Consider the following 23,285-nt stretch of genomic DNA (forward strand, 5'->3'; position numbering starts at 1 on the left):
TTTTTGACTCCTCTGGGAGTTATTCTCCATGGTAAGTTTAATTCAGAGCTCTGGCTCTAACTACTGCTGGTCTCTCAGCCATTTAATTTCTCATTGGATGCTTACAAAAATTACAGGAGGAATAAAGAGAAAGATGCAGTGATACCAGTTCCACTATTTGGTAATTCTGATGAAAGACCTTCCTTTAGTGAAGGGTGCTATGTTTCAAAAAGGCAATTTCATTTAAATGGTGCATTTTCTTTCTCTATTTCCCCTTTGATCCCCATTTCCATGACTAATCAAGTTATGAAAAGCCCTTCAAGTTGTTTGGAGAGAAGAGTGCTTATGGAACCTGTATGGCTTTTAGGAACAAAAGGCCAGACAAATTACACCAACTTTCCCTCTTTCCCTGGTCCATTTTTGCAGATTTTTGAGCTTCCTCTGGGGGCTTCACAGATGCTACATGTTGCACAAAATAGTAGAGTCTAACAAGGCCAAAGCATGTGTTTATTTCTACTTTCTAGGCATGCTCTGCATGTGCCACAAGGGGGAAGTTATATTCTTCACCAGGGCCAAAACTACAGTGTTATGTCATCTGCATCCCTCCAGACTTTTCCGGGTGAGTGCTGAAATTATTCTTCTCAATCTTAGCTGCTCTTTGGAATCACCTGGGAAGCTTTAAAAAATACTGATGCTTATACCACAATTCAGGGATTGATTTGGGGTTGTGGCCTGGGTATTGAGATATTTTTAAAGCTCCCCAGGAGATTCCGATATGCAGCCCAGGTTAAGAACCACTGCTCTAGACTCAATTCACTATATAGAAACATACTGACTTACATAACTGAATTTTAAAGTTCATTTTAGGTCAATGAATATTTATTGAGCACCTACTCTGTATAAGGTACATAGCAAACTTTTGACACAGTCCATACCAGCAGTAGCTAAAACCTAGTGTGGGCAAGACTGGCTAGTGCAAGGGGAGGGGGCAGGCAAGTATATAGAGGCTATGTTTTGTATAAAATACTACACAGGGTCATCTTCTTCCAGATTCAAGAAACTTGCTATAAGTTTTCAAAGAAAGTAGAATTGTATTTGGGTGGGGCCTGGGGGATCAGAAAATATTTTGCAGAGGCAGTGGCATTTCAGATGGATTGGAACAGACAAGATTGCCATAGGTGGAGGTTGGGGAGAGGACCTTCCAGGTAGAGCCAAAGAGAGTCATGTAGCTGGAAAGCAAGGGCCCGTGTTTGCTGCCATACTGGGTATATTTTCTGAGGAATGGGTTGAAAAGCTTTGGGATCGTATTGGAACAGGCTTTGAATATCACAGGGCAGAAGAGCTGGTACCTGATTTGGCTCCAGGAAGTGAATAGGGGTTTGAAATTGGAGAATAATATGAGTGGGGCAGTACTTCAGGAAGAAAAAGCTGACATGGATCTGGGCTAGATTTGAGTGGGAGAAATGGCAGGAACTGAGGCAGAAAGGCCACTTAGAAGTCCTTTATTATGGTTGAAGTCAGAAATATTGAGGGAAATTAACAAAGTAATGCAAGTCTGTACTGGAGAACTACAGCAGGATGGAAAGAACAGGATGAATGTAAAAGAAATAATAGAGTTAGAATTAAAGGGATCTGTTAATCGATTGGCTAGAGGAAGCAAAAAATGACTTGGTTGCTTTTTATTTGGATTGCTAGGAATGTGATAGTGTCATTAATAGAAATCATGAAGCAAGGCCGAAGAATGGTTTATGAAAGGGAAGATGATGAATCTGATTTTGGATATGTTGAGTCCAAATATATTCAGCAGAACCCAAATTTCTTATATAAGTATCCCTCATCATAATTGACTTCTAATGGAATTCTAAGAGCAAGGCACTGATTCGTGTGCAACACAGTGGAGGATTCTGCTTCCTAGGAATCATATGGCACTATCTGGAGACTTTGGGTGGCCACAACCTGGGGATGGGCCACAGTACTACTGGCATCTAGTTAGAGGCCAATGATGCTACCAAACATCCTACACTGCACAGGACGTCCCCTGCAATGAAGAATCATCCACCCCAAAATGTCAGTAATGCTAAGGTTCAGAAATCCTGCATTGACATAATCCAGTACCTGCACTTTCAGGAATTTTTAGGTTTCCTATATTTTAGGTATTTTAGGTTAGACAGCGCCATCCAGTGGCCAAATTTAATATTTATCCTAATTCTCTGCTGGACACTGAAAGGCAGCAGATAAAAAGTATTCGGAAAGTGAAGACATATAGAGGAGAAAAATATCCTTTCTTGGGAGGACTCTTTAGGGTTTACAGAAACAGATATGATGGGGAGGTCAAGTGTAGACTGTGAAGGGACAATTATGCAGTTAGAAAGGTCTCTTTGGCTAGAAGATATTTCATAGTAGAAGCCAATATGGAAACAGAACATTTTATAGGACACATTCTGTCTGAAACATATACTATTTCATTACAGTTACCTGTATTTTTAGTATTGTTCCTGAATACATGAAAAAAAGGAAACCAAATCTAATAGTTTCACTGCATAATTGACTGAAATCTTTACTTCTTAAGGATGTAACCTATGGCATTTTATCCCATTAAGAAATAAGGATTGAAAATACTAAGATGATTTTAGAGTCATAAAATATATCAGATGGAAAGTACTAGAAACTTCTATTTGATAAAGAATAGATTCCCGCCCCCCAAAGCAGCACTCTTTATGCCTTACATCTTACCTCCCATACTAGATTGTAAGCTCCCTGAGGTCAGGGACTGTGTCTTATTCATAAGTCTCTAGCATAGCATCTTATACAGAGTAGACACACAAATGATTCTTTTGAGTGAATGAATTTATTTTTTTTTTTTGTACTGGAAATCCTTGCCTCGAAGTGAAGAAAATTTCAAGCCTTTCTAAACAATTACTCTATTTGTTCATTTGAGTAAGATGCCACCTGAGGGTGCCTGAGAACACCAGACACTTGGGCATAAGGATGGTAACAGACATCTCCAATTCATTTCACAGGTGGGTCTGGAGCACACTGTGCTGTGATGACCATTCCCAGGGCAATTTTTGGCTGCTGTACAAATTGCAGATTTCTCTAATATAAGATTCATTCATCCAACAAATATCTATTGAATGTCTATGTGGTGCTAAGCACTCATTTAGGCACTGGGGATAACTGCAGTGAACTTTTCTAAAAATCCTTAAGAGGCAGGTTTTGAATAGGTGGCTTAGAATAAAGATGCATATTCCCTTTTCCTTCCACTTTCCTGGTTAGCATGATATTTTCTATATAGAAAATGCAAACGAATGACCTCAAAAACAGTTCATACTTATTAAAGACCTCTCCTTCCACACCCACCACTCTTCTAGGGCAAGTGAAAAACAACATTCTCCAATCACTTCCTCTCCTTGTTTGCATCTCTTCCTCCCTCACTGCCTCATACACTTCCAGACTTTTGGGGAGAGAGGAGTGACAGATGATGACAACTCTTACGTATTTTGCAAGAGCAACTGAAGCTAGTAGTTTTAAAAGTGACCCCACAGATTTCTTTTTGGTTGGTTTACTAACAACCTTTTCATTCTAGAATTTAGGATGTATAAAGTCAGAAAGAAAAACCACTCACCATTATATCCAAAAGAAAATGGTGCAGACAGACTAATGGGGCCTTGTTTTGGCTATAGAACAAGTGCACTGTGCAATATTGAGTGTTTCAGTGATTTTTTTTTTTTTTTTGTAGCTCAAGCACATTTTGGCACCTTATAATATGGCTCAGTACACTCAGGATAAGTAAATCAAAAGTGCTTCTCCACATCTGTGAGTTGTATGGCATGATCTCTTAAGGCTAAGTAGAAGCAGATTAAATGAATCCGTCAAAATGACTGCTATGGATATAATTGATGACAGGCAATGGAGACCTTCCCACCTTTTTCCTTTGCATTGTTTGGTGAGTTAGTGATACCTAAGGTCACTACTGTCTAACCCCTTTCAGCCCAAGCATATGGCCCCTCATTGCTCCTAGTAGGGCCTAAGTATCCCTAACATAGCAAGGGGCAGGGGAGCATGCTAGCTTTTTCCCAAAGCAGTGGATGACTTCATGACATCTTTGGTTCATCTGTATCATCTTCTCACATTTTTGTTGGAATCTTTAAAAGGCACAGCCCAAATCCTTCCCCCAGCTGAGACTGCAAGAGTCCACAGCCGACTTATTCAAAGCACTTCTTGCCAAGGGTCCAGCAGCGTGAGAACTTACTCAAATCCAGTTGCTTGGAAACCACTGTGTCTGGCTTGTCCTCCTTCCCCCTCCACAGTCTGCCCCCGTACACAGCTGGCACCCAGACATTCCTAAAGTTCATCACTCTCCACTACACTCCGCGAAGAGCATGAATACACCATTGAGCTTTCCATGGAGGAGAAGGCAGAGAAAATGTCAAGTCCTTTACTGGTGAGGGATCCGTAGCGACTGCCACTGGGCCGGACGGACATGGGTGGTGGGATCTGCTGGTGCCATTGAGCTGGGAAATGGACCAAATAATATGTTACGATCAAAGGAATGCAATCTAGTGGGTACAGTGCGGGGATGTTTTCTGTTCTCATTCCAATACTTGCTGTGAAATATATCTGGGTCTGAAATGTGTGATTTGCAAAAGAAGAATAAAATCTTTCCTTCTCTGCCAGGAATGGGCAAATTGCACTTGGTGATGTCTTATACTCCTAATTCCGAAACCCACAATCTGGGACTATAAAAGTGGCTGACTAGGGTGAATTGTCAAAATATCTCCTCTTAGGTCCCCTCATACTGACCTAGCATGGGGTCTCCTAGGGACAGCGTAGAAAGAGCTGTAGGCTCTCAAGGGAAGGTACCTCAGAAAGTAGCGACAAGAAACCTGAGGTAAGGGATCCCTGGGTGGCGCAGCGGTTTGGCGCCTGCCTTTGGCCCAGGGCGCGATCCTGGAGACCCAGGATCGAATCCCACATCGGGCTCCCGGTGCATGGAGCCTGCTTCTCCCTCTGCCTATGTCTCTGCGCCTCTCTCTCTCTCTCTCTCTCTCCCTCCCTCTCTCTCTCTGTGACTATCATAAAAAAAAAAAGAAACCTGAGGTAATTGCAGTCAAAAGATGGATCCAGACCTCTGAGAAGTACCTATCCCATACCCTAATCACTCATCAACCACTACCTACCCACCACCCTAATCAGATTTTAATGAATTATAGCAAGGAGACTGAAAAGTAACTTATGTGCAATCAACCGCGGTTCAGGGACATAAGAGCACGTGTTACAATTTCCATGTTCAGCAAGCATTGTCTAAAGGAGACCCTGTTTTTAGCAGAGGTGGTCCCTAGGCTTGAACACGGTCTGAATGAAATATCCATCCAAACTGCTTTGTCTTTGCTGTTGTGTCTGATTCAAAAATTATCAAACAAGCTTCTGATTGTTTAGGTTTCCAGGGGCCCTGATGTGGAGAAGCGGGGAGCACCAGGTGGGGAACATGGATGCTCCAGATCCTAGAAAGCTATGGACCTATTTAGCATTCTGATTTTTAAACTGGACCTTTGTTGATTTCCTTATTCAGTTTTTTAGAGTCTAAATACCTCTGACTGAATTGATAAGATCAAATTTTGAAAGCTACGAAAGTGAGGACAAAACTTCTAGCAATTCCACTGAAGAGTAGGCACTCAGTAAGGCCACAGTGAATAGTCCAGTCTCTGCTCCATACCTTTTAACCTCTTCTGTTAGAAGCCCTACTTTGGATGAGAGAGGGGACCCTACCTGCTATCCCTTAGACAGGCAGGAAGTGGTGGTGGTGGTGGTGGTGGGGGGGGGGGGGAGTAGGGGATTGATTTTAGCCTAATTCTTCCAACCCCCTTTTCCACTCCCAGGTCCCAACTGAGGAAATAGCACCCTATTTTTGGTGCTGCTCAATGGAGACAGGAGCCCGAGAGAGGTGAGCCCAGAAAAACCGAACTGGGAAGTGGAGGGCAGGATTGGGACAAGACTTATCAGTTTCAGGGCTTAATGGTACTGAGTTTCTTAGTTGGAGACCTATTTCCCTCTGTCATGGTGAAGTGGATGAAATGAATAAGGGACTTAGGTTAGGTTAAATACATCAATGGCCTCTCTCTTGCCTCCCCTCACCAGGGGTAAGAACATTAGAGTCAGCTTCCCTCACATTTGAATTTCTTTTCAAGTCCAAGGATAAGGGAAAAATCAGAAAGTTAATATATTTCCTCCAAATATTGGAGGAAAATAGCAGGCCAAGGTCCCTCCCGTAATGGTCCTAAAAAAGGGGTATACCTAGTATGCACTCATGAATAGCAGGGACCTCAGATTGTAGGCACAGTGACTCTTATTTGCTATTCTAGTTAATCATGTTGAACCAGTAATGAATAAGAAACTTATTAATTATTGCATTATTTTTTAAAAATAAAAAAATTTAAAGGAGAGGAAAAAAAAATAATCACCCTTTTGAATTAAGGAATATGTCTCCAAAAATACCAGTTAATGTCAAAAGTATAGAGGAGAGGAGTAGGGTACATAAATACATTAATAAAGATTAAGTTGTTAAATTCTTTTGAAAATTAGAAACATGGCTCAAAGGAAAGATTCAAAAACCTGGATTTGCATCCTGGCTTTAGACACTTAAACTTCCAGAGTCTCAATTTCCTCAGCATTTAAATGAGGGTGACAATTGCAATACTTGTTTGGGAGGGCTAAAGGGTACCATTTTGTAAATTACAAGTCAGTATACAAACATCATTTGATATTTTTATTAGGACAGCTCTCTATTATAAGTCTGGTTGTGAGACTGGCACAATAAATATTTGTAGAGTGAATTAACAAATGAATGAGGACAGGAAAATTCTTCTGGGGGCAGGTTTGGCTGGGAGGAATGACAGGCAGTGGAGAGGGAGTTCCAATGGGTGGGTGGCCCATGGTATTAAGAAGACAGCAAGAGATGTTGGATGATCAGAAGCACAAACACAGTTAAACTCTGATATAGCTGTAATTTCTAGTATTAAAAGACATTTTTAAAGAAGCTTAAGCTCATAGTAAAATGCAAAAGTGTACAAAAGCCCTGAGGTGATTAGGATGAAATGATTTTAAAAATCCATTGTTTAAGCACTAAATATAATCTAATCAATTCAGTTATGGAAACATATTATGCCTATCCTTAAAAAAATGTTTTTAAAGCTGCCTATCACACACAGATGTTTCACTGAAGACATTACACCTACCGTATATATCCAACCTCGCAGTGCACGACACGATACCAGCTTCATTCTTAGCTGACAACGTGTACCATCCAGCGTCGGATTTCTTGGCTGGCTGAATGAGGAGGCAGACATAGCCTGTTGTATCCTGGTGCATACTGGAGGAAAAAGAGTACATATCCATTGTATCTGGGGGCAGAAAAGGCCTGGAGCAGTTCAGGGCTCAGGGAAATTCTTGGGGCAAATCCACCAGTGCAGTGTTTCCCTTCTCCCTGACCTTACTGGGAAGGATAGGGCAATCAGCTTAAAGCAATTATCAGGGCACCTGGGTGGCTCAGTGGTTGAGTGCCCACAGTGAGAGTGGACATCCTTGACTTATTCTTAACCTTAGGGAAAAGCTTTCAGTTTTTCACCATTGATTATGGTGTCTGCTGTGGGTTTTTCATATATGGGCCTTTATTATGTTGGGAATTTTTATCGCGAATACAAGTTGTACTTTGTAAAATGCTTTTTCTGCATCTATTGAAATGATCATATGGTTTTGTTCTTTCTTTTGTTTATGTGATATATCACATTGAATGATTTATGAATATTGAACCACCCTTGCAACTCAGGAATAAATACCACTTGATCATGGTGAATGATTTTTTTAATGTATTGTTGGATTTAGCTTGTTAATATTTTGTTGAGGGTTTTTGCATCTATGTTCATTAGAGATATTGGCCTGCAGTTTTTTCTTTTCTTCTCTTTTCCTTTCTTTCTTTCTTCCTTTTTCTTAAAAGGTCCATACTATCCAAAGCAATCTACAGATTTAGTGCAATCCCTATCAAAGTACCAATGGCATTTGTCACTGAACTAGAACAAATGATCCTAAAATTTGAATGGAATCACAGAAAACCCCAAATAGCTGAGGTAATCTTGAAAAGAAAAACAGAAATGGAGGTATCACAATCACAGATTTAAAGTTATTCTACAAAGCTGTAGTAATCAAAACAGTATGATGCTGACACAAATATAGACCAATAGGTTAATGGAACAGAATAGAGTGCCCAGAAGTAAACCCACAATTGTATGGTAAATTAATCTTGACACAGGAGGCAAGAATATGCAATGGGGAAAAGACAGTCTCTTCAACAAATGGTGTTAGGAAGACTGGATAGCTACATGCAAAAGAATGAAACTGGACCACTTTCTAACACTATATGCAAAAATAAACTCAAAATGGATTAAGGACATAATATGAGACCTGAAACCATAAAAATCCTAGAAGAGAGCACAGACAGTAACTTCTCTGACATCAGCCATAGCAACATTTTTCTAGATACATCTCCTGAGGCAAAGAAAACAAAAGCAAAAATAAGCTATTGGGACTACATCAAAATAAAAAGCTTCTGAACACAAAGGAAACAATCAACAAAACTAAAAGACAGCCTACTGAGTGGGAGAAGATATTTGCATATGACATATCTGATAAAAGGTTAGTATCCAAAATGTATAAAGAACTTAATACAACTCAACACACAAAAAGCCAAATAGTCCAATTTAATAATGAGCAGAGGACATGAGCAGACATTTCTCCAAGGAAGACATACAGATGGCCAACAGACACATGAAAAGAGGCTCAACATCACATCATCAGGGAAATGCAAATCAAAACCACAATAAGATATTTCACCTCACACCTGTCAGAATGGGTAAAACCAACACAAGAAACAATAAGCGTTGGCAAGGGTATGGAGAAAAAGGAACCCTAATGCACTTTTGGTGGGACTACAAACAGGTATGGCCACTGTGAAAGACAGTATGGAGGCTCCTCAAAAAATTAAAAAACAAAATCACTGTATGATCCAGTTATTCCACTACTGACTGGGTTTTTGTGCAAAGAAAGCAAAAATACTAATCTGAAAGGATATATATACCCTCATGTTTATTGCAGCACTATTTACAATAGCCAAGATATGGAAGTAATCCATGTGTCCATAGGTTGATGAACGAATATAGAAGATGTGTGCGTGTGTGTATGTGTGTGTGTGTAATATTACTCAGCCATAAAAGAATAAAATCTTACCATTTGCAACAACATGAATGGATCTAGAGGATATAATGCCAAATGAAATAAGTCAGCCAGAGAAAGACATATCATAATATTTCATTCATATGTGGAATTTAAGAAAAAACAAAGGAACAAAGGGAAAAAAGAGACAAACCAAAACACACACCAGACTCTTAATTGTAGAAAACAAACACATGGTCACCAGAGGGGAGATGAGTAGAGGGATGAGTGAAATAGGTGATAGGATAAATTTATCTTGAGCACTTAATAATGTATAGAATTGTTAAATCACTATATTGTACACCTGAAACTCATGTAACACTGAACGTTAACTATACTGAATTTAAAATAAAAACCCCTGCTAATTAATCCTCCCAAAACTTAAAGTTTTAAAACTTTAGGACATTCGGGGTGCCTAGGTGGCTCAGTCGGTTAAGCATCTGCCTTTGGTTCAGGTCATGATCCTCGGGTCCTGTGATTGAGCCCCGCATCAGGCTCCTTGCTCAGCAGGGAGCCTGCTTCTCCCTCTGCCTGCTGCTTCCCCTGCTTGTGCGCACTCTCTCTTTCTGAGAAGTAAATAAATAAAATATTTTAAAAGAACCCCAAACTTTGAGATATGGACTACCCTTCAGGAACAAAAAGGAATAAATTCTTGATATGCACAATAACACAGATGAAACTCAAATGCATCATGCTGAGTCAAAGATGCCAGATTTAAAAGACAGCAGACTTATTTGGGTGCCCAGCAAGCCCTACTGAGCTTGGAAGTCCCTTTGAACATGAGAGCAGACTATACCTGATTCTCTCTCGAGTGAAAGGGATGGTCTCGTTGTCCTTCTTCCAGTAGAACACGGGTGGCGGCATGCCTATCACTCGGCACTCCAGCCTCACTGGGTGGCCTTCAGGAACTCCACTGTTCTGCAGTTTCTCTAGGATCACAGGTGCTTTCTTCACCTCTTTGGCTGAATGAGAGAAGGGCCATCCTTGTTTGAATATTAAGTACCCTGGGGGACATGCTTCAAACTCATTACAGCCCTGGAATTTAGCAGAGTGGGCGCCTACCCATTTTACCTCCTCTTCAGAACACTTCTCACAGCTCTAAGTGAAGATCATTGCCTTGACAAAAGCTCTGGAAGTGATTAAAAAAGGCATGAGAGAACCTCTTTGCATATTGTATGAGAGGGTAAGGGATCTGAGTTGCTCACAGGGGAGGCGAATGGTGGGTGTGAAATTTAAGAAGTTTCTTTTATTCTCAGCAGTAATTTTTTTTTAATTTTGAAAAACAATAGATTTTATGTACTGAATATATGCTTTTTATTTTCTAGAGGAGTTTATTTTGTAGAAGGTATATTAATTTTCCCTCAACTTTTATTTTGAAGAAGTTTATAGCTACAGAAAAGAAATATACTAATTTTTCTTAAGTTTTATTTATTCAAATAATCGCTACACTCAAAGTGGGGCTCGAACTCACAACCCAGAGACCAAGAGTTGCATGCTCCTCTGAGTAAGTCAGTCAGGCGTCCCAGAAGTACATTACAGTGCAAATTATGCTTCCTAAGGAGACTTTTTAATGAGAGAGGGCCAGAACTAGATAAGGCAAAGATACCTCATATATCAGGATTCCAGAGTCAATATTGGCAAAATAGTGGGGGAAATGTAAAAGCTTGTAATCAATATATCCTTGTAGAATGAGCTTTTCCTACTCTGTTGGGTAAGAAAAAAATTAGTGAGAAAAAGAAAAGGATATATGGGGTAAGCAGCCACTAGTCTAGAGAGAGGATAGCATGCTGAACCCCATCTGGTTTCTGGTAAGGGCCAAACATGGGAGAAAGTTCAGCACTAGAATTCGTGTATTCTGAAATCTAATTCTGTCTGGACCCCTGACTTGAGGGCTGGTATCAACCAAGTGATGATGACTTGTTGTCCTTATTTGTAGGCATGACAGTGTTTTGTTTATATAATCTTCTAAGGTAAAGGTTCGTTTGTTTAGTTATCAACTAACACTTGTTGAGCACCGTGCCTGTTCCAGACACCGAGTCAGACAACTGGAAATATACAGAAAGAGTCAAAATGTCTGACTTTAGAAGCTTACAGTCTCTTCAGGAAGGCAAAGTTTACATGGAAGGCAGTTACAGGAAGGTTGCAAGTACTCTAAAGAGTCCCTCCTTTTCTAAGTGCTATGGAAACAGAGGAGGATATGCCTCTGGGGTGACATTTGAATTAAGCCTTAGAGACTAACTAGGAGGTTCCTAGGCAAAGAAGGGTATTCCAGGTAGAAGGATCAGTGAAGCAATGGCATAGATGCTTGGGGTAGGGGCAAGATCCTGGTATGTTCCAGGAGTGATGAACTGTGGGGCAAGGGACTTGAATTTATTGGTAGTCAATATACTAATTAATTGATTAACTATTACAATGACTCCGATTTATTACATGTTGTATGCACAACATACCACATTATGTGTTTACTGATATGTCTTTGAAAGCAATGTAGAAAATATGGTCCTTACTACAGCGAAGGAGAAACTGAGATTAAGCTTGGTTAAAGTTTAACTTGATTAAACTTGGGCAAAGGACTAAGGAATTGTGTCAGAGGCTGTGCATATTTGGGCAATAACTTTGAAGGGAGTTAGGGGTCCCAGCTGCAAAACTTACCTACTACAGTGAGCTCCAGACTAAAGGAATTCTGGCCGGTTTTGTTGGTAGCAACGCATGTATAGGTCCCTGCATCACGTTGAGTGAGCGGGTCAATGAGCAGAGAGTGGACTCCAGTCTCCCTGACCAACATCTTGTGGGAGGCGTCTGGTAGCACAGGTTGGCCATTGAGCAGCCACGTCAGTTCTGGGGGTGGTAAGCCACTCACCTAATAAACAACAGGACAGCTGAGGCAAATGACAGACTGATGACAGGCAGATTTATTTGGTGGTTGAATTCTTCATCCTCATCTGGCACCAGAGATAATGAGAAAAATCATGGGGTGGATAAAAACCTCTCCTCAGGGGCATTAGGACAAGAGGGGCTGGATGAATTGCCAAATTAATTTAAACTGTATAGGATTTTGACCCCAATTTGAGTGATGAATATATTCTAGATTAGCATAAATAAGAAATAAAAAACTAAATGAATAGATAAAAAAGGCCTGCAGAGTTAGTTTCACAGATGATATATTGCTTACATTGTCGGTGTGGATGTCATCCCCCTTGGTGTCTGCAGACATTCTGCAGCTCTGTTGCCAGGATATTTGGATATATATTGTTTACATATATTGCTTACATGATAAGCAAGAGGCAGCCAAGGAAAGGAAAGACATTAAATTAGAATTCTCAAACCTTGCTGTGTGTTATAATCATGTGGGTTGCATTTGAAAATCTCAATGTTCACTTGCTATATTAAATCAGAATCTCTGGGGATGGGACCTGGAATGGGTATCTTTTTGGGTGTAGGATGGAAGAAGTAACAATCAATCTCAAATATTATTTAGGCAGCCATTGGCAGAGTAAGAACCACCTAGAGAAGTGGACTCCACGGATGCTTAATCTCAAACCTTTACTAATTAGCATCTAAAATTCCCATAGCATTCTGCATCTTTGGGATAGAAGAGGTGACTTAAATCTCTCTTCATATTAAGAGATATTCATGCTCCTCAACTGAACATAGTTTCTGATTGAAGAATTAGCATGTAGAATAGCTAAAGGTGGTGGATGTTGATTAGTCTGAGAAACCAACTCCCATTTTCATAAACTACCTTGGAGCCATCTTTTCATGACTGATTTTTTCAATCTATATATATATCATAGAAATTCACGTCAAGGATGCAAAAATCACACTGTTGGCTTTATAGTAATAAAGACTTTCCAGGGAATTATATCACTTTTTGGTTGTCTTTTACAGATGAAGAGTTAATTTGATACAATACCAATGTAATTTTATTAAGATATAGAGACTTAAAAATTCCATGAAATTCTTTTGACTGGTATTAAATGCTCTGAAAAAGCCTTGTGAGAAAAGAAGTGATCTTTCTCCCTTCCCCAGTCCCCCTTTCGCTAAACAAAACAAGACACAAAACGAATACAGACAAAAATAAGTCAAAAAAACAAATGCAAAATGTGAACAGAGCTGGAACCAAGGATAGGTATTAGAGTCTACCTTACAGTCCAACCGACAGAGGCGCCCCTCGTGAGCTACCATATCCCCAGGAGCCTGCAGGAAATGCGGTCGGAAAAAGCGTTCCTGTAGGGGCTCTTTGTCTCTTTCTTGTACTCGGGACCTTCCTCTATAAAAACAAGCATGTTCAGGCATTAAACATAGAAACCAATCTATAGGGGCTCTTGGGTGTCTCAGTGGTTGAGTGTCTGCCTTTGGCTCAGAGTGTGATCCCAGGGTCCTGCGATTAAGTCCCACATCGGGCTCCCCACAGGGAGCCTGCTTCTCCCTCTGCCTAGGTCTCTGTGTCTCTCATGAATAAATAAATGAAATCTTTAAAAAACCTCCAATCTAAACAAAACAAAACAAAACAAAACAAAACAAAACAAAAAACCTCCAATCTATAAACTTAAAACAGCAAGCATTTAGGCCTGGTTATAGAGTCCAGAGAACAGATATTTTTGGGGTGGGGTGGGGAAGGAGGTTGTAAACAAATAATAAAATAATAATAAATAATGGTGTGAAGCTTATGTAAAAAAGCAAAGTGGTAAGCATCTCATACACTGTAGGATTATCTTATGAGATCTGTAATAAAATAAACAGGCTTTAGCTTCTTTCTCTCTGAAGTCATTCTGGGTTAAGTAGCTCAGCTCCCCTTGCCTTGGCTTTGACCAGTTGTTCAAAAGTTTCAAAATAAACAAATAAATCAGTATTCAAGCTGAATCTCAAATGAGAGCCAAAAGACAAGTCCTGTTTATTACCCAGAACAAGGCAGCTGCAATCCCTGTGTCTCTGAGTAATAAAATTTAACCTGGCTATAAATTATGGCAGACCATTAAGGATGGTTATGAACTTAAACTGGTTAAGACTGACCAACAGTAACAGCTGTTCCTGAGGAAAAAAAATGAAGAAGAAGGTATAGTTGCAGCAGTGATGAAATACTGTATCTGAACCATGGGTCACTATTTTTGCTCCTTTGGTAAGTCAAATATAATTTATCCATGTCAGCAACTATGGAATGCTTTGCTAAGACTTCATGGCACCATAAGACTCAAGGGGAAGCCAGGCTCTTAATTCTTAACGGTTAGTAAGATCAGAGAGGAATAAAGCCAGTTGCTATATTAGAGACAATTGTTATACTGGGGACAACAACAAAAATATTTGACCTATATACATATACCCATTAACAGTTTCTGTTGTATTATTTCTTAAAATATTTTATTTAGGGATCCCTGGGTGGCGCAGCGATTTAGCGGCTGCCTTTGGCCCAGGGCGCAATCCTGGAGACCCGGGATCGAATCCCACATCGGGCTCCTGGGGCATGGAGCCTGTTTCTCCCTCTGCCTATGTCTCTGCCTCTCTCTCTCTCTCTCTGTGTGTGACTATCATAAATAAATAAAAATTAAAAAAAATAAAGATTAAAAACAATATTTTATTTATTCATGAGAAACACACAGAGAGAGGCAGAGACATAAGCAGAGGGAGAAGCAGGCTCCCACAGGGAGCCCGATGTAGGACTTGATCTTGAGACTCCAGGATCACACCCTGAGCCAAAGGCAGAGATGCTCAACTGCTGAGCCACTCAGGCGTCCCCAGTTTCTGTTTTATTAAAGAAAATATGGTAATTTAATTCAAAGACTCTGGTTTATATATTATCTGCACAGGTGCTGCTGATGGTTACAAATTTTGAGCCATTAAGAGTATATGACAGACCACTGCATCTCAAATGTAATGTGCTTACAAATCACCTAGGGATCTTATTATAATGTACTTTATTTCTTTTCAAGATTTTATTTATTTATTCATGAGAATACACAGAAAGGAGAGAGAGAGGCAGAGACACAGGCAGAGGGAGAAGCAGGCTCCATGCAGGGAGCCCGACGTGGGACTCAATTCCCGGGTCTCCAGGATCACGCCCTGGGCTGAAGGTGGCGCTAAACCGCTGAGCCACCAGAGCTGCCCTATAATGCACTTTCTGATTCAGTAGGTCTGGGGTGGGGTTTGGGATTCCACATTTACAACAGGCTCCCAAGGAATGTTGATGCTACAGGTGCAGAACTGCACTTTATGTAACAATTTGTAGACCAATACTTTGATGTTTATTGTGGTGGGCGGATGTTTGGGAGAAGCTAGAGAAGGGAGATTCTTACTGTCTTTACCTGTGAGACTGACCAGCAGATGTTAGTCGACTGCGAATGGGCAAACTCTGGACCATCAAGTGGCCTGAACAGCTGATTCTCCCCTGAGAAACAAAAATAAGAGATTTCCACATTTTTTTTCAATTTATATAATTTTTTTCTGGACTGGAACATTATGAACCTTTTGCTAACTAGGGAGGAATTTAAAGAATATTATGGAGACTTTCATTTTGAGCTGAGAAATGAATAGAGCACAGATGTAAACAAATCTGAATTCTTGTGAACTTAACATTATCTGCAGCCACATGCAGAGACTGTGGCCAAGTATTTTATACTTTTCTTAATAGAGATTATCCTCAAAACTAACATTTTTAATAAGAAGAATGGGTGAGAATAGAAATTATAATTCTATAGTTTGTATTCTAATCGTGGTTGAAGATATTTATTCTGCCACCATGACTTTTAGGGGAATTTTAAGTCTTGATCTCATTCAGAAAAAGAAAGTGAAAGATTATGGTTTTCCAACTTTTACCAAAAAAAAAAAAAAAGACATTATGATTTTGAGGAATATTGACACGTTTTTTTGGAGTAATTTGCTTATTTTCTAAAGAACAAAACAAATCATTCTTTGGTAGAATGATTTATAGACTCTTCAAGAGAGTGAATGAGTTGATAACCATATGATTTAGCCCAATACATCTGGGATACAGTGAACAGATACTACAAATCTCCTTTGACAAAGGCTGAAGGGTTGAGTGACCCATCAATGGCTAACTGGTCTTTTAAGCTGTGATACTGTGCTCTAGTTACACACAATCACAATGCTTCTCATTCATTTTCCTCAGCAATCCTTAGTAATTGGCACTTCTCAAGGTCTCATTCACAATGACATCAAGTTCTCCTTCCTCAGAGTGCAGCACAGCGCAGAACCCTGCTTCTCCACCTGGGGGTTGGCAGCCATGATAGTGTAGTTGCCATCGTCATCACTGGTGGTGGAGTCGATGTGCAGAGAGCACGTCCCATCTCCTTCTCGCCTCATTTTGCAGTGCTCATTTCTCTTTGATATCTGCTTCCCATCTTTGAACCAGTAAACCTGCAATGAGAGTTAATCGAGGAGAACATACACTGTTCTGTACATCTTTTGAGGATGATGAAGTAGGAAGTAGGGTGAGGCAAGGACTGATAGTCATCTCTACAAGTGCCCCATCCCTTATAAAGCACTTAGAAAAATATATATTAAAAATGACTATATAATATGCTCCTGCACTTGTACATACACAATACCTAAGTCAAAAATTCTGTATAATTTAGGATCAAGATCAAGCTTTTGACTGTTTCTATTGTACTTCATAATTACTTAAAAAGCCACCCCAAGGACCAGACATGTCTTCAGAGGCAAAATAATGAAAGCCAAAAGTGTGAATCCCCCCCCCCCCATTATCCTGTTTACAAGCTCAAGTCTTCTGCAGTCACAGATCTGAGAGTCTACAATAGCTTACCTTACTTGAAAGGACAGTATGGTTTATTATACCAAGTGGAAGGAAGCCAGGAGTCACTTGTTAAATTTCTCATCTGGCTAAAATTTAAGTAAGTATATTTTTCATGTTGAATTCTGCATGTATCAAGGAGATATCTCAAAGACAGGGGGTTAAAATATTGGCTGCAGCTGTTCTTCTTCACATTTCCTGGTTACCTAACCATACATGATAACACCATGCTAATGTTTTTGAAAGTAGAGCAGAGAGATCCCCTACCACAGCCATACCAGGTGTAAATCCTTCTTTCAGCTGACTGCCAAAAAAATCTGGTGACTCATAAGATTTTTCAGCAGCCAGTAATAACGATATGACATTTTCAGCATTTACCAACCTAATAGTCATAATACAAATATAGCTCACTTTGTGCAACAACAGGCACTTTGTGGGTATTCAATAAATGTTAAGTAAGAAGAAAAATATCAATTTGGTGAGTTTGGTGGTTGAGAGAATCAATAGCCCAAAATGGAAGATTATGACTAAGAAGTTTATTTTAAACTTGTATTAAAATTCTAACTTACCCATAAATCTGATTTATTTTTGGCCTAATTATTTAATGATCCTATCTCTGACTCTCTCTTTTTAGTAAAATTATCTGGGCTTTGTTAGTTTTCTGGCAGTAGTTTTTGTTCCCTCTGTAGATACTTCCCTAGAATCTGACAAAACTTTCGTTAAGGCACCGTCTACAGCTCTGTGTTGTTGGTTGGGCAACCAACTGGTCATCTTCTCCTACCTTTGGAACTGGTATTCCAACAATTTTGCAAGTAAATGTCACTGGAGAGCCTTCTGTAACCCGGAAATGCTTAAGTCTTTTGTCAAAGATGGGAGCAATACACTTGCCCGTGGGGATCTCATCATGTTGGATTTCATCATCTGATTCATCAACAGGGGTACGTTCCAAGCGAAACTCTATTTCATTCATCAGCCTCTGCTCAAAGCTTGAAATTTTGTACTCCTGTCAAAATGGCAAATATGTTTCAGTTTCAGTTCTATGGGTGAGAAAGAGGATGACTATGAGTATAATTTGAGGGTGGAACTTTTTAGATTCAGATATTAAATATATATCATGGAAACCCAATAAACCAAACATATTTCATTTCCAGTTCCTCACCATGGAGCACTAAAGGAGATGTCAATGTCTCTACTATAATCCCAAACTGCCTTAGTGAATCCTGATTCCTCACCTTGAGTATGGAGCCCCAGTAGCATCCTGTAGAGAAATGAAGATGGAATGTAATTTCCATTTCTAGTATTAATGTCCATTTCAATATGTAGAACTTCTTATCTGGTAATATGGAAAAACTATTCTGAATTGCATTCTGATGCATGCCTCCATTACCAGCTTCCTATCTATTCTGCACGTTCCCATCTGTATACTTGATGAAACCTGTCTTGAATAAATCTTTTACTTCACATCCATCTTCATTGCATTTCTTTACGCCTACCACAACAAACCTACCTGAAGTAATTTTGTATTGTTACAGGATAATTTCCTTGTTACCCACTCTTTTGCTATACTCCAATGAGGCTTGTGTTCTCACTGTTCCACTGAGATTGTCAGGGTCTCCAAATTTGCCAAATCCAATTGCTACTAATCTTTTCTTACCTGACCCCTCAGCAGCATTAGGAAAAGATGGCTACTTCCTCCTTTTTGAAATATTTTCTTTTGTTTGTTTTCACAACACCATATTGGTTTTCCTTTTCTTTCTTAAGCTGCTCCTTATCAGTCTCCTTTCCTAGCTCCTAGTCCTAGGTAGGTGGTCTCATCCCATTTCACAGCTTCATTACCTTCTGTATGCTGATGACCCAAATCCATATCTTCAAGCCTGAGCTTTCCCCAAAACTCATATACTCAATGATCTACTGTACATCATGAGAATCATATGCCCAGTGATTGATTCTATATCATGGCTTGGGCACCCAATGGGCATCTCAAACTTAGCATCATCCAAACAATACACATTTTGTTTCTGTCTCCCAGAAATGTTCTTACCCTGCTCTTCCCCAAATCAGGAAATCATGCCACTATTCATCCAATTGTTAAGTAGTTAAGCCAGTGTTTCTCACACTATTTTTGGTGAAAACCAGGTTTTAAAAAATTTCCAATGCATAGTTTTATAAAGTAAAATAAAAATGAATTCATAGCAAAAATGTAATTTAGGAGGCATGCAAAATTATTATATTTAATAGGTAAATAAATTTTTTCTGTCAAATTGCTATGAAGATTTCTTAATGGTTACTCTCAGTTTCTGTACTTATGTCAAGGTGAAGAGGTGATAGCTTACAGATTGCCACAGGACCTCAGACCACACTTTGAGTGTACCAAGTTAAACTCTGAATCTAGGACTTATCCTGAATTCCTGTCATTCCTTCTCCCTGCTGAATACTATCAAGCTTAAATGTCACCTCCTCAAAGCAGCCTTCCCAGTCCACTTCATGTAAATGAACTCTCCATTCAAATTCTCTGCACAGTACTGGTTACTATCTAGTATATTTCTTGTTTATTGATTGAGTGACTGAATATCTCTAAGGGTTAGAATGTTAGCTCCACAAGTGCAAAGATCTTGTTTATCTTGCTTCTCATTATATCAACAGAACATGGAATGGTGTCTGCCTTGTGGTAGATGCTCAGTGAGTATCTGAAGAATGAGTGAATACATGGATGACATGGGGGCAATCACTTGTTCCAACTGCATCTTTGAGGACTCCTGAGCCATGGCTTTGGGCTGAAGGTAAGACCTTCTGTTAAGCTTGTGACTCTAGTTAACCACAATTTCATAATTTAGGTGAGCACCATGGAGATAGCACTAGGATGTTCCTGAAATAGAATTCGGAAGTACATGGATGATACACATCTGCCTCCAGTCTTACGCAAAGTGATTACATTCAGGACTCATAAAATGTATTCTCAAGCTATTAAATCACATTACTCATGCCCTTTAGTTATTATCTTATACATACATATTATCACCTGAATTTGTGTAGAATTGGAACTTAGGAAACAGAAATACAGAAATCAGGTGTTTCTTGGTTTCAATTTCTTGAAACCAATTTTAAATCCTCCTTTCTTGGCCACATCTCACAGTGGGTAAGCAAAATAAACCCACAGCTCTTCAGGGTAGAGAAAATGATTAATCTTCAGTTAGCTTATTAATTTTTAATCAGATAATTCAAACCAGTTAAAGTAAAAAATTGTCCACTTCCATTAATTTGAAACCTAGTTTAAAAGTATTAAGACTATTTTATATATTATAGGAATTTTTAAAAAGTTGACAAAGCTTCCAGCTACCTAGTAGACCAAACTATATGAGGCTGACCTTTTTGTAGGTCAAAAATATAGAATTTCATATGATTCAATCTAATACTTCACACAATGACTATATTTTCCATAAATACATTTAATGATCTCCCAAATGTGAAATATTTTAGTCTTGCCAGTTTACACTTGATCTTAGCCAAAAGGCCGAGAAGACTTGCCAGTTTAAAATCACATGAAGAATATATATTTCTTCTTTCTTGAATTGCATTTATGCTTCTGATTATATATTATTTTTCTTTTTAACACATTTGTTTATTTTCTGGGATATTGAGGAGTAAAACCAATGAGTCATTTTATTCCCTTACATATGAAGTAGGTGTTAAATAGAGGCTTTATTATTTTGAAAATTACATCCAAACAGAATAATTCACATAGTTCTCAAACCTCACACACTGATCCTAAAGTTCAGGAAACATCAGAGTTTTGTGAGGGTGGCACGAGGGATGTCTTAGCCTTCTACGGCTTCTCATCTTATTTTATTTAAGTCCCCAAATTCCTAGTCCTTTCCTTTTTTTTCCCCCCAGTTCTTTCCATACCACCTCTAGTCATTGTCTAATGGAGCTCTTGCTCTAAATTAAAGCATCTTTCCTGAAGCTTCTGCCAGACATTTAAGGGCTGGTAACTTCCTGGCTAAATAGATTGTCAGAGTTATTATAGGGAGAGATGAATTCCTGAAATTCTATTTTGAAAGTATGAAGTAATTTTCCCAAAGAAGGGTTATTATACATAGTGGTAAGTTATGATTATACTTAACCTTCAGGAATACAATGGATGATATATATGAGGCCTCAAGTGCCTGCCTGAGAATATAAATACCACATTGTCTCCATGTATTCCAAACTTGATTTGACCAAGTTGTGGCCTGACTTTATGGAGTTTATAAATATTTGAATTGATTTGATCCAAGGAACTACAGAAGCACCTATGATGAAAATATGCACATTTTGTTTTACTATAAAGGTATGCATATTGGTTATATATTTATTATTTTATCAGTATAGCAAATTGGGAGGTGATGGAAACAGAACACTCACTGAGTTATTTAAAAAAATCCTATACATAATTAGGTACTGAGGACACAGTAGCAACCAGATCTTAACTGGAAGTTTTTATCGAGGCACAAAGATGGGCTAGATATCAAGGCACAAAGTGAATTGGCAGACAAACTATTCCCCAGAAATTTCAAAAGCAGGTGCTTACAGACAGGCTAGACCATCTAAACCCCTCACCTCCTCCTCTACAAAGAAGCAAGGAGGAAGATCCAGTCAGAGGACTTTGGAAAAAGTTACTGTGTCTCTGCAGCTCCTACCTCCTCCTCTACTCCAAGGGTATCTGCCTTCACTTTAAGCTCAGCAAGGGAGATTAAATGGATCCATCTGGAGAGCTTGTTTTGTTTTCTACAATGGGTTAATATCTGACTCCTGCCTAAAAGAGCTAAAGCGAGGAGTGAGGCAGCTTTTTGTCACTGGGCAAGCTGCATTGTGTCAGAGGACTTGTGATGGGTTCCATCCTGCACACATGGGCCACATACAAGACAAAGCCACTATGGGGTCAGATTTTGTCTCTCCATGGCTGGAAAAGAGAGTGTGGAACAGTGTAGTAAAGAGGGGGAGGAGGAAGCAAAAAAGAGAGAAGCTGGCCATACTTCCCTTCCTGGCTTTAGGTTCACCATTTATAACAGTCTCTGCAGCGTGGGGGTATGGATGGGAGTATTTGTGTGTGGTGTTATATTTCTGAATAAGGATTACAGTGTTGGTTACTACAAGGACTGGAAATTTTGTGCTACTGAGTCAAGACTGTATTTCACAACAAAGTTACCATAGAACCTTAAAGAACTAAATGGGCCAAAACTGTTTTGAGACTGACTGCCTTAGGTTTGATATTGCTAGAGCAGGAGAAATAGTCCCACTGAATAAATTCAAAGGGATACTGGGAGAAAAAAATTCTTTTTTAGACATACTTGTTTAATTTGCCAAGTATATAATGTATAAATTGCAAATCAGCAACAAAATAAGAATGCTGTAAATCAAGGAATTCCCATAAAGGTTTCACAAATATTTGGGAAATGGGAAACAGGAACATGCAGTTGGAAACCATGCAGTTGTGTGACAGGGGTACGTGGCCTGTTGCTAAAGCACTGAATCTTTATTCCTGAGAGGTTACCAAAGATGTATACTATCCCCAAAGCAAAAATTGACCTCTTTCTGTAGTGCTTTGCAACTAAGAGTTGGTTATCCCAAGGATAACTACCCTGATTACGCATAAATCAAGATTGTCATTCCAAGTCACAACTGATGGGACTCAGATTTTGTAAAGAAATTTGCAAACAGGGATCCCTGGGTGGCACAGCGGTTTGGCGCCTGCCTTTGGCCCAGGGCGCGATCCTGGAGACCCGGGATCGAGTCCCACGTCGGGCTCCCGGTGCATGGAGCCTGCTTCTCCCTCTGCCTGTGTCTCTGCCTCTCTCTCTCTCTCTCTCTCTCTCTCCCTCCCTCTCTCTGTGACTATCATAAATAAATAAAAAAAATTAAAAAAAAAGAAATTTGCAAACAAAAGCAATATGTAGGAGTTAAATTTAAGTGCTTTCTGCACTGTTTGCAGAAAGGTTGTCCTACTGATCCACTGCTGGTGGACACAGGCTTTGAATTCCCAGGACTGAATTTATGTTGCAATCTCCCTTTCCCCTTGCCTTATCCCTTTGTCAGTAAAAGCAGCAGTTTTTGCATCAGATGCTTGTAAGTGATGTCTATGCCCAAAGGAGAGAATGTTTTTCTGTCTGAAACTGACATTCAGTTAACACCAGAGTTTTGCTTACTTTCAATGTTTTCATCTCTTTAATCTATTGAGTGAAATGGATTATTATCATAGGGTAGTATCCATAATTAGGCATAATCAGAATCTGTATAGTCA

General features: G+C 39.4%; 1 protein-coding gene across 5 annotated transcripts in view; it reads right to left on the reverse strand.

The window, feature by feature from the left end:
- Nucleotides 1-2,808: 2,808 nt before the first annotated feature.
- Nucleotides 2,809-23,285, reverse strand: part of MYPN (myopalladin) — a 100,274-nt gene continuing 79,797 nt past the window's right edge. For all 5 annotated transcript variants that reach the window (XM_055325374.1, XM_055325377.1, XM_055325378.1 and 2 more), the window contains 8 exons: nucleotides 17,790-18,011; nucleotides 16,465-16,614; nucleotides 15,543-15,625; nucleotides 13,387-13,513; nucleotides 11,896-12,103; nucleotides 10,040-10,205; nucleotides 7,215-7,348; nucleotides 2,809-4,493 (listed from right to left, as the gene is read on the reverse strand). In XM_055325374.1, the coding sequence (XP_055181349.1) occupies nucleotides 4,324-4,493; nucleotides 7,215-7,348; nucleotides 10,040-10,205; nucleotides 11,896-12,103; nucleotides 13,387-13,513; nucleotides 15,543-15,625; nucleotides 16,465-16,614; nucleotides 17,790-18,011 (1,260 nt within the window). In that variant the 3' untranslated portion in view covers nucleotides 2,809-4,323. The remainder of the gene's footprint in view (nucleotides 4,494-7,214; nucleotides 7,349-10,039; nucleotides 10,206-11,895; nucleotides 12,104-13,386; nucleotides 13,514-15,542; nucleotides 15,626-16,464; nucleotides 16,615-17,789; nucleotides 18,012-23,285) is intronic.

Source organism: Nyctereutes procyonoides, unplaced genomic scaffold (genome assembly GCF_905146905.1).
Source record: "Nyctereutes procyonoides isolate TBG_1078 unplaced genomic scaffold, NYPRO_anot_genome, whole genome shotgun sequence".
Classification (NCBI taxonomy): domain Eukaryota; kingdom Metazoa; phylum Chordata; class Mammalia; order Carnivora; family Canidae; genus Nyctereutes; species Nyctereutes procyonoides.